This window comes from Lactuca serriola, chromosome 8, assembly GCF_051521515.1.
Source record: "Lactuca serriola cultivar US96UC23 chromosome 8, Lser_US96UC23_V15, whole genome shotgun sequence".
NCBI lineage: Eukaryota > Viridiplantae > Streptophyta > Magnoliopsida > Asterales > Asteraceae > Lactuca > Lactuca serriola.
In genome coordinates this window covers 232,353,447-232,365,674 of record NC_136415.1, presented here as the reverse complement: position 1 = coordinate 232,365,674, position 12,228 = coordinate 232,353,447, and the positions used below count along the sequence as shown (strand labels likewise).

The window sequence follows — 12,228 nt, the reverse complement described above, 5'->3', positions numbered from 1 at the left end:
AAGTTTCTAGTCGAATTATGGAATATCGACAAGATTGGCGTATTACTGGGAGCGTTCCAAACATAGGCTGGGGCCCCAATGAGCATCATTGTTTATTTGTTTGGCATACAGTACTTTCGATGTTGGTGCATTGTTGGAAGTTAGGAGACTCACAAACCAGCTGGTTTGGATAAAGTAAGTAGTTAAGGGTTGTTGGGAGTATCATCCGTGCATCAGAAAGTCTTTGCAGAGTGTTTGCATTATAAATTTCGTTTGTTCGCGAGCTGTTATTAGGGGTTTGGTTACCAAGGTTAGGTATCAGTTATGGAGTCTCGAGTCATGAAGTTCATTATGACTGTATCGAGTGATTTTCCATGTGTTGTTAAACCTGAGTTGATAAGAGTTGGATGAAAATTGAAAAATCTGGGATTTACCGTGTTTGCTTGTAGGTGCAGTGGTTAGTAATGTTGTGTTAGGGAGTCTAGGGTTTATTTAAGGTTTTGGTACATCTTATGGATTTGGAATTGGTTGAAATTTGTGATCGATGTGTTTTGAGTACTTCATTTCGTGTGTTTTCTTGTGTTCATTGTCAAAGACAAGGGGTGGGTTCAACGAATGGATGAATATCAGTCTTGGAACATGGGTTTTGAAGTTTAGATCTGATGGGTGCTCAGTCTCGGAAAGCTTATTGATAGAGTTGGATTGTAGTTTTAAGAGTCCTACACTTGGTACTCACAAGAAATTTGGTCTTAAAGCTACGAAGTTGTGGAATATGTTGGTGTTATACATGCTTCTTTGCATTGGTTATATAGACGAATCGTGTTGGGAGTCACCTTATTTTCGAATGGAGGTTTCAATAACAGTAAATAGTCAGGGGTTCTATTCTCTAGTTGGTTCTCGGCCTGATTGTGCACTTATGTGTGGGATTAGCATGACGACGATTAGTTGAGGAGGTTTAGAGCCAATCAAATCTACGGGTTTTCTGATAGGGGTTCCATCGTGAAGTGGGAGCGAGAGCTGATATCGAGACTGAAATCTAATTTAAGTAGGGGAGAATTTTAAAATCCCGTTTCCTACAATTTCTGCGCCATGGACACGAAAATGATTATGCAAGGTTTTGGGCCTTAAAGAGGCAAATTTTAGTCCTTGTGGAAGGAGGTAATGATATTTAATATATTTTAACCTTGAATTGTGTTATAGGCCGAGTTGTAGAAAACAAAAAGTCATAATTCAGGTCCTTACATGAAATATGGATTTTTGTTTGGTAAGTTTTTAGTCGAAGATCTTTAGATAACATTGTAGAGCTCTTCAACACCTTTCCGTGGACATAAAGAGCATCGAAAATGGAGTTGGAACAAAGAAGTTATGACCGTTTGAAGTAAGGGCGGTTTTGAGCTGAGCTACGTACACTGGGCATAAATTGAGTACGCCGGGCGGATGGTATTAGTTCTCAAATACTATTTTTGTGGTTTGAGCCCTATTTAAGCTCCTTAATTTCCCCAAACCCATTCCATTCTCAGCCTCCACCTTTCGAACACCCTCTCTTGAAACCCTAATCCTCGATTGAGCCTTGTAAGCAAAAGAAGATGCTTTTATGTGCTTTGGAGTTTTCTTGGTGCAACTTAGAAAAGAAGGAACTCATTGAAGAAGTGTTAGTTGCATTGGAGCTTGTAGATCCAGACTTTTTTCACCTTGATCTTTCTTCTAAATGTATAAAGTTTGAGTCTTGATGATGAAATTTTTAGATCTAGCTAGTTTTGGGAGTTAAGAGCTTTTGGTCACTTTAAATGCATAATTCTAGATCTAGAAAATTTGTTACCTTGTTATAAATAAAGTTGGAAACTTTGTCCATCTAAACATCATTTTGATTCAGATCTGAAGGTTAGAGACTTAGACTTACAAGATTAAGTTGAAAAAGATGCACTTTTGGGTTCCTTTGAGATTTGAAGACTATATCTTGTTTGTTGGGACCATTCTAATGGATAAACATGGAAACTTTATCCATTATGGAGTTATGATGAACCATAAAAAGCAAATCTTGGACTTTCTATCACTTCCATGCAAGAGTTGTTATGTCTTATTAGGTTAAGCCCTTTGGTTTTTTGACATAAAGCACTTTATAGCCATGCAATGTCGTAAAGTTGGAAGCCTTATGACTCAGGACAACATTTTGGGCTTGGATATGAGTTTTGGACATAATGGTTAACGCACTAAGCGCTTAAGGATGTTTTAGGACTAGCCTACATAAGTAACACCCCGATCCCGGTATGTACTTTTTTATATATTTAATTGTTCACTTTACAAGGGGAGTCGACGAGTTGGAGGCCCAAACTCATCGAGTATAATGGGAATTAGGCGCGGGACTTAAGTTATCTACTCGATGAGTCGAGATCCTCAACGCGACGAGCAGAGCGGCCAGGGTTAAACCCTAATTTTCAGGGTTTACAACCTATTTAAAAACCTTAACTGGCCTCTATTACAGACTCCATCACCTCCAAACCTCATTTACCAAACCCTAGCCCTTTGTGAGTGATTTTGAGCTATTATTGTGTGTTTTTGGTGATCTTGAAGCTTGAGAAGGAAGAGGAAGCTTCGGGATTCTACATGAAGAAAGTGGATCCATGGGTTGTGCTTAATTTCCAACTTATTTGAGGTATAAAGTTTATACCTTTTTCATTCATTCATTAGATCTATTCTTGGGGTAGTTTAGGGCTTTATGGAGCATATTATGGGACGATGCATGGATCCAAGGTTTGTGCTTCCTTTCCTCCCTTATTCCACTTCTCACTCTTCACTTCCAGAAAACTGTCAAGAATACTCTCAACTCCTTCAAGCTCCAAGTTCGTCTTTTCAAAGGAAATTCTCAGATTTCATTGGTGAGTATTTTATCCTCTTTGAATAATAATTCTTTACATTATTTTAAGATTTCGCTATATTTACACACAAAAATTATTCTTAGAATCCTCTAAAGATTTAAGAATCTTCCAAGTTTTGGAGTTTGGAAACTTCCTCATCACTCTTCAAACCACCTAGCAAAGACAACCAAGGTGAGCTTCATACCCCACTTTTTCTAAGTTTTTAATGGTTTTGGGGAGAACGCAAGTAAAATCTTGTCTAAATCCCTTGATATTTGCATGTATTTGTATGTTTAGTGTGTGTGTTGAAATCTTATTTTATTATTACAAATTTCCATGAACATGGGTTTCACAGATCTTGGGAAAATCTGAAAGATATTTTCAAAACCACCACATAGGGAATACTTTATGTACAAGAAGAGCCTCCCAAGGTTTTGGGATGTGTCCATTTATACCCCCTTATTTCATATCTCCATATCTAAAGATAAAAAGTTGTTGAAATAGACTTATAAGTTGACAATATTGCAAGGATCTTCAAAATTTTGAACTTTACGCCCTATAAATGACTTTTTGCAAACTATTAGGGAGTATTTTCATAAATATTTAATATTCGTATTTGCGGCAAGAAAATATACAATTTGAATCTTTATGACAGAAAATTTTGTATGTCATAAACCTGCTGTCATAAGTACACACAAGACATAGTTTAACACAAAGCATAACTTGACACTTTCCGACAAATGGAGCGCCTCCAAGTAATTTATAAAGGGAAGAGCCAATTTGTCGACTTCGCTAATATTGGGTTGATTGATAAATACACAAAGCGGATTATTTTTAACAACCAACATGAAACGAAACTAACCAAAATAACAAGTCAACGACTACAAATATTATTATTCATTTAGTAAATATTGGTTTCACGATTTGCTTAAAAATCGGTTAGTATTCTAGTCAGACAAATATTCACAGTACATTTATTTATATATAATAGTGTACGCCTAAAGTCCTATAAGAGTTATAACCAGAGTCTCGTAGAGGGGGAATGGGAATTTGTGTTTAGATCTATACAGGGATGATACCCCGCACCTTCGCTATTCGCTACAGCTAGACCGGCCAGTCTAGGGTGACAAATGTCTTAAACAAAACCGACACCTGAAGAACGTCATAACAGGCACTCCGTCATATTAGTATGGTTATAACGACTCACTAGAATACATCAAAAACATATTTATGCAGATTCCACCTTCGGTTTAAAGATCAACTATCTTTTGATTATCACAAAGAGACTTTCCACCCAAGAGTTATGCTTTTACCAAAGTTACTATTTTTACACATCAGAAAATTTAGGATTTTCTGGGGGAAACCAATTGTATGATTTCAAAAACAATGATTTAAGACACACATGCAACTATACTCGATTTGAAATAAGAATTACAACTATTTGATTAGAAAATATTGGGTTTTCTGTATTTCTAATCTGTCATCAATGTTTTTATATGAAAATGCTTATGAACTCACCAACATATTTTATGTTGATGCTTTTCAAACTACTTGTATTCTCAGGAAATCATTAAGCAGGTTATAGATCACGAACTCAGGATTATTTTGCTGTATTTTGGAAATTTACTTACTGATGTTTCTTTTGTGTACACTTGAAAACATAAACATGATGTAAAAAAATGTAAGCTTGTTATATTGATGTATGATGTTTGGGTTTTCTATGGTTGAATTATATACAATTGTTATGATAGTGCACAATGACATCACCCGGCTCCGGACGTTTCCGCCGTTTTGGTTCGGGGGTGTAACAGATTGGTATATACAGCCATACAGGATATACAAATATAAATACAATAGGACTAAAACTCTCTAGATAAAAGAATACGTACTTGCTAGGATCGTATAATAACAAGAAGTAAAACAAATAACTCAAGGGTTGAACACTACAATCAAACCTAGACAGTTATGTAATCATTTCTGGAATAAATATAGCCTGATCAACTATAGTTATTTGAGATATGACCAACATGTGTTCGGGAGTGTTAGTGGTGTTGCAACGGTACCACCACATAGGATGGGCTACAATTGTCGTACACCTCCTTGGTTGACGATACCGAGAGATGTGGCCGACGCCAGGGTCAACAATCACCATTTGGGATGAACTGAGGTTACTACAATCTTCGACATGGAGGACCAGCAGATCACGCACTCCCTATCATGGTCAGATATATTAGGGACATCGGTGCCCAGGCTCAAGTGACCGCCAACCAAGTAACGCAGATACAAGCGGCTCTACAGATCACAAATACTCGCATGCGAGACCTTAAGCGAGACTTCTATTCGATAGAATGACTCATGGAAGATCTTGCCACTGCACGAGCGGAGGTCAAAGAATACCAGGAGCGACATGCTGCTTTGGAGGAGTGCGTGCGGATCACCTAACGTGGGTTAGTTGAGCTCAAGGGCACGTCGACCTCATCTTCGGCACCACCAGAACAGAGTCGTCGCGACTAGTACATGTTCACTCGCCACTTTATCGACATCCTTCTGTGCACTACCCTATGTATTTCCATGTTAGCTTTTACTTCATTGTGTATTGTATGTCGTTATAAGGAAAAAAAAATTCATGTACTGAAGAAACAATTATCAATGAAAAGCGGATATGTATTTCTTATGATGTGTTACCCATTGTGTGCTTTGTTGCTACTATTACATGTTGAATTTATACGCATACTTGTTCATATGCACCCAAATCACCGATACTATTATATAATCAAGAAACCGTGAAGCAAAATGCATTAGATACTTATTTTCCTTCTGATCCATGACAGAAAGATGCTGAGGAGACCAATCTGAAAGAACAAAAACACAGTAGCACCACCGCCGCCCCCGCCGGAAATGAACTCCACAGCTTTTCAAGCGGCAGTCTCGGCAGCAGTAATAGCAGCGTTAGCCCACATTCAACACGAAAATAATGGTGGTAATGGTCAAGGGAAGGGAAACTCCCACCAAGGGATAAATCAAGGGCATGTGAGGGCTTGTACCTACAAAGACTTTTCCAATGCAAGAGCTTGCAATTTCAGCGGGACTGGAGGAGCTATAGCCTTGAAACTATGGGTCGAGAAGATTGAATCAGTGTTCGAGATATGCGAATGTCCGGAAAGGAGTAAGGTCAAATTCACTGCCTGCACCTTCATCCATCAAGCATTGTCATGGTGGAACGGTCATATCGAGGCCATGACACTTCCCGTTGCAAACGCCATGTCCTGGGAAGAACTCAATGAAATGTTAATCGCAGAGTACTGTCCTTGAGGGGAGGTTCAAAAACTCGAGCAGGAATTGTGGAACCTTATGGTATAAAATTCAAACATTGACGCGTACATTTCAAGGTTTAACGAGCTATCCATATTGTGTCTTGGTCTGATAACATCCAAAGGAAAAAAGGTCGAGAGATTCATCTGGGGGTTGATGCCTCCCATTCAGGGTAACGTAATTGCCTGAAAACCTGAGACCTACGATATTGCAGAGTGGCTGGCTAAGAAACTTTATGATCATAGTGATATGAAAAGTACCAAAACAATCGAGGGAGAGAGCAAACAGGAAGGAGGAAGAAAGAAAAATGGGGGGAAACAATCGAAGAGGATGATAGAACGTAGGGCCATCAAAGAAACCACAGACAGTAGCAGTCCATTCTGCTACCGCTCCCGCCGCACCAGCTCCAACTGCCCCTGTCGCAACCACAACAACGCCAACAAAGACATACGCGCGAATCGATCCCAAGTGTGACAAGTGTAACTATCACCATTACGGGGCATGCAAGGATTTCCAATGCACCAACTGCAATCAAAAGGGACACACTATCTGGTATTGCAAGATGCCCCCATAACAAAACAAACAATCCAACGAAAACAACTCTGGAGCCAGCCGTGCATGCTATGGATGCGGAGAGACCGACCATTTTAAACGCAACTCCCCAAGAACAACATTCAAAACACAGGAAGGGTCTTAACCATGGGGCAAGGAGAAGCAGTGCAAGATCCAAAAGTGGTGACTGGTACGTTTCCCCTCAACAACTTTTATGCGTGCGTTTTATTTGATAGTGGTGTTGAACGTTGCTTTGTAAGCCACAAATTCAAACACTTACTCAATCAAAATCCTCACAAATTGAATGAAACATATACGGTCGATATGTCCAATGGTAAACCAGAATCAACCAACGATTTCTATGTAGGGTGCACACTAATGTTAAATAATCACTCCTTCCCAATCAGTTTGATGCCTGTTAATATTAGGAGCTTTGATGTGATTGTTGGCATGGATTGGTTAAGCCCCCACCATGGTGAGATTATATGCCACGAGAAGGTCGTTCGCTTTCACCTACCCAACAATGAAACTGTAACAGTTTATGGAGATAAACCTGGCTCAAACCTCCGATTCATTTCTTACATCAAAGCACAAAAGTGCCTGCATAAAATCAATCACGCCTTTCTTTCTCATGTCGTGGATAAAACGAAGGAGGATAAAAACATCAACGACATTCCTGAGGTACGTGATTTTCCTGACGTATTTCCGGAGGAATTGCCTGGAATACCTCTTGAGCGCCAGTTCGAGTTCCGAATCGATCTTGTACCTGGAGCCACCCCTATCGCCAAAATCACCTTACAGACTAGCTCCCACTGAGATGCAAGAGTTATCTAGTCAACTAAGCGAACCTCTCAACAAAGGATTCATCAGACCGAGTTTCTTACCTTGCGGAGCTCTGGTTCTGTTTGTCAAGAAGAATGACGGGTCTTTTAGAATGTTCATAGATTAACGAGAATTGAACAAGCTCACCGTCCAGAATCGATACCCACTTCCCCAATTCGATGATCTATTCGACCAACTCCATGGAGCCAGTTACTTTTCCAAGATAGATCTGAGGTCCGGATACCACCAATTAAGAGTCCAAGAGGAGGATATCCCAAAGACTACTTTCTGAACCCGTTATGGACACTTCGAGTTTGTAGTCATGCCTTTCGGTCTCATAAACGTGCCAACAACCTTTATGGATCTGATGAACACAGTCTGCCGGCCATTTCTTGATAACTTCGTTATTATCTTCATTGATGATATACTCGTTTAGTCTAACAGCAAGGAAGAGCACGACCAACATCTATGACAAATTTTGGGAACATTGAGGGCGTAAAAGCTTTATGCAAAATGCGAATTTTGGATTCGTAGAGTGGAATTTTTGGGTCATGTAGTCAGTGAAGAGGGAATACATGTGCATTCCAACAAGATCAAAGCTATTGAGGGCTGGGCAACCCCAAGAACCCCAACCGAAATCCGACAATTTTTAGGCCTCACCGGTTATTACCAAAGATTCATCCAAAATTTCTCCAAAATCACCAAGCCTCTCACCGACTAACAAAAAAGGGCGTGCCTTTCCTTTGGAATGACAAACAAGAATTTGCCTTCCAAACTCTGAAACAAGCCCTTTGCAGTGCTCCAGAATTGTCCTTGCCAGAAGGAATGGAGGACTTTGTAGTATACTGTGATGCTTCCAACCAAGGGTTAGGTTGTGTGCTCATGCAACGAGGAAAGGTGAAAGCATACGCCTGAAGACAACTAAAGACCCACGAAGTAAACTACACCACCCACGACCTCGAGCTGGGAGCTGTGGTCCTCGCTTTAAATATTTGTAGTCACTACCTTTATGGTTCCATGTACACCATCTTCACGGATCACAAGAGCCTCCAGCATATCCTGAGTCAAAAGGAATTGCACATGAGACAACGAATATGGGTCAAATTGCTAAAAAAACTACGAAGGCGAAATCAAATACCAAATAGGCAAAGAAAATGTAGTAGCCAATGCCTTAAGTCGAAAATTGTACTCGGGTCGCCGAGTAAAGGGGCTGACAATGAATGTCAATTCCCATTTATTTTCACAAATCAAAGAGGTTCAACTGGAAGCCATGAAGCTAGAAAATGTCACCAATGAGGCTTTACGTGGAATTGAAAAGAATCTAACGGTCAAAGAAGATGGAGCCTATTATCTTACTGACCAAATCTGGACACCATAGTTCGGTGGGTTTCGGGACATGATAATGAATGAGGCTTACCAATCAAGGTACTCGATCCATCCGGGTTCCGACAAGATGTACCTGGATATCAAACAACATTATTGGTGGCCGAATATCAAGGCAGAGATTGCTACTTATGTTGGCAAGTGTCTCACTTGTGCCAAGGCTGAAGTGGAGTATCAAATGCCCATAGGTCTACTTCAGCAACCCGAAATACCTGAGTGGAAATAGGAGAGGATATCAATGGATTTTATAACCAAATTACCCAAGACGGCAGACGGTCTGGATGGTATCCGAGTGATCGTGGATCGATTGACAAAATCTGCCCATTACCTGCCAATAAAGGAGACGTATAAGATGGAAAGGATGAAGCGAATATACATGAAGGAGGTAGCGAGACTTCACGGAGCCCCCATATCTATTATCTCGGATCAGGATAGTAGATTCACCTCTCGTTTTTCGCAGTCGCTCCAGAAAGCATTGGGAACCCGGTTGCATATGAGCACTGCCTATCACCCTCAGACAGATGGCCAAAGAGAGCGAACTATTCAGACTCTAGAGGACATGCTCCGAGCATGTTTAACAGACTTTGGCAAAGCCTGGGATACCACCTGGACCTAATTGAATTTCCTTATAACAACAGCTACCACACAAGCATAGGAGTCACCCCCTTTGAGGCCTTTTATGGTCGGAAGTACAGATCGCCCCTTTGTAGGGCCGAGGTGGGTGACACCTAGCTGGCAAGAGGGCAACTACTGGATAGCACTCTCATAGGACCTAAGATCCTCCAGGAAACATCCGAGAAAATCGTCCAGATCAGATCACGACTCCAAGCGTCCCGAGATAGACACAAATGTTACGCATACAAAAGATGAAGGTCGTTGGAGTTACAAGTGGTAGACCGCGTGTTGCTGAAAGTTTCTCCCTGGAAAGGTACGATTCGCTTCGAGAAACGGGGAAAGTTAAACCAGCGCTACATCGGGCCATTCGAGATTCTTGCCCGAATTGGTCCGATGGCCTATAATCTACACGTACCCTCCGAGCTCAGCAACGTGCATCCTGTATTTCATGTATCGAATTTGAAAAAGTGCTTATCGGGTGAAACCCTTGTAATCCCTCTAGAAGAGATCGAGGTAAACGAGACTCTCTTGTTTGTGGATGAACCAGTTGAAATCATGGACAGAGAAGTGAAACGTACTAAGAAAAGTCGCATCCTAATTGTAAAAGTTATTTGGAGTGCCAAACGCGGGCCTGACCTCACCTAGGAATGTGATGATCAAATGTTGCACAAGTATCCCCACTTATTCGCTAAACCTTGAAGACTACTTCAAAGCAAAATTTCGGGACAAAATTCCCTCAAGAGGGGAATGATGTGACAACCGGCAAGCTTCTACTCAAGTCAAAGTCGAGTCAAGGACAACGAGTCAACTTGGTCAACTCAAACTAGTGTTATATGTTAGGAATTTCTTAATGTTTATCAATATACAACTATAAATCCTAATGCAAAGTAACATTTGAAAGTCCCAAATGTTCAAAATATAAAACCCTAATCTGATTTAGGGAAGTAACAGCTTTATAAAGTACTATTAAGTGCCCTTAGGGGTGTTTAACACTCAAAATGGTATGTAACTATGTCCACGAACTTTGAACTGCAAAGAAAAATACTAATAAAGACCCCTGGCAAAATCTCTCTCAATCTCCCCTACTATATATCTCTCTCTCCTTAATCTCTCCATGTATGTGAAATCTCTCCTAAATCTCTCCAAGTATGTGGAATCTCTCCGTAGTCTCTCCAAGTATGTGAAATCTCTCCTAAATCTCTCCAAGTATGCGAAATCTCTCCCAAATCTCTCTAAGTATGTGAAATCTCTCCCAAATCTGACCAAGTATGTGAAATCTCTACCAAATCTCTCCAAGTATGTGAAATCTTTCCCAAATCTCACCAAGTATGTGAAGTCTCTCCCAAATCTCTCCAAGTATGTGAGATCTCGCCCAAATCTCTCCAAGTATGTGAAATCTCTCCCAAATCTCATCAGATTTGTGAAATCTCTCCCAAATCTCTCTATGTACCATCCTCAGTCGAAAACAGCCCAAAACTGAAGGAGAAAAACCCAAAAGGACCCTCTTGGTCCTAAACCTCTTGGTCCGGTAACCTCTTGGTCCTAAACTTCTTGTCCGAAACCCTCTTGGACCTGAACCTCTCGTCCGGAACCCTCTTGGTCCTTGACCTCTCGTCCGGAAACCTCTTGGTCCTGAAACTCTCGTCCGGAGCCCTCTTGCTCCTGAACTTCTTGTCCGGAATGCCTTCTTAGGAGCCAAAAGGAAGCACACATTCAGAACTCCCTTCTCTGCTTCGGACCTCGCATCTCGGAATTCTCCTATCCGGACCATTTCGCAGCTCTGGAAGCCTCTTACCTCGCCCGCTTCAGAATACCGCCCCAGAAGATCTTGCCTCGCTCCATTTTGGACTGGGAGCCGGTTTCGCATATCCATACCAGGTTTCCGAACTTCGCCTCCTGACCCCTGAACCGAGAAGATCCCTCTGGATCTGAGCAAGCGGCTTCGGAAATGCACTCCCTTGCACCGGAATGTGGTAAATGGCTCCAGAAATTTCATAAGGACTCCGAAATTCGCATTTTGACTTCGGATTTCATCCATTTTCGGACTTTTCCAACATTTTACGGTATTTTGACGTCAGGAATACCCCCAAACTCATATTTTTCATAACCTAGACCCTTAAACCACCATTTTATGCCAAATTAGTTATTTTAAACATATTTATATAAAATAGAACCCAAGATTTTTAAGGAGATTCTAAGGCAAATAAAGGGGGTTTGACTTTGTGATGTGATGCAAATCCTCCATTTCCCCATGCAAATCCCAGTTAAACACACATTATCCATAAGAAAATAAGCTTTACCCACAAGACCTCCATGCAAGTGTCAAGTCACCCTTATCCTTCCCTTTAGATACGTGAACTCATTTCCTCCCTTATTACACTTCTCACTCTTCACTTCCAGAAAACTCTCAAGAATACTCTCAACTCCTTCAAGCTCCAAGTTCATCTTTTCAAAGGAAATTCCCAGATTTCATTGGTGAATATTTTATCCTCTTTGAATAATAATTCTTTACATTATTCTAAGATTTCGCTATATTTACGCACAAAAATTATTCATAGAATCCTCTAAAGATTTAAGAATCTTCCAAGTTTTGGAGTTTGGAAACTTCCTCATCACTCTTCAAACCACCCAGCAAAGATAACCAAGGTGAGCTTCATACCCTACTTTTTCTAAGTTTTTAATGTTTTTGGGGGAGAATGCAAGTCAAATC

General features: G+C 40.7%; 1 protein-coding gene across 1 annotated transcript; it reads left to right on the top strand.

Moving 5' to 3' along the window:
• Positions 1-6,845: 6,845 nt before the first annotated feature.
• Positions 6,846-7,514, top strand: LOC145067932 (uncharacterized). The gene has a single exon (XM_079014956.1). It carries the CDS (start codon positions 6,846-6,848, stop codon positions 7,512-7,514), a length of 669 nt encoding a protein of 222 aa, XP_078871082.1.
• The last annotated feature ends 4,714 nt before the right edge of the window (positions 7,515-12,228 follow it).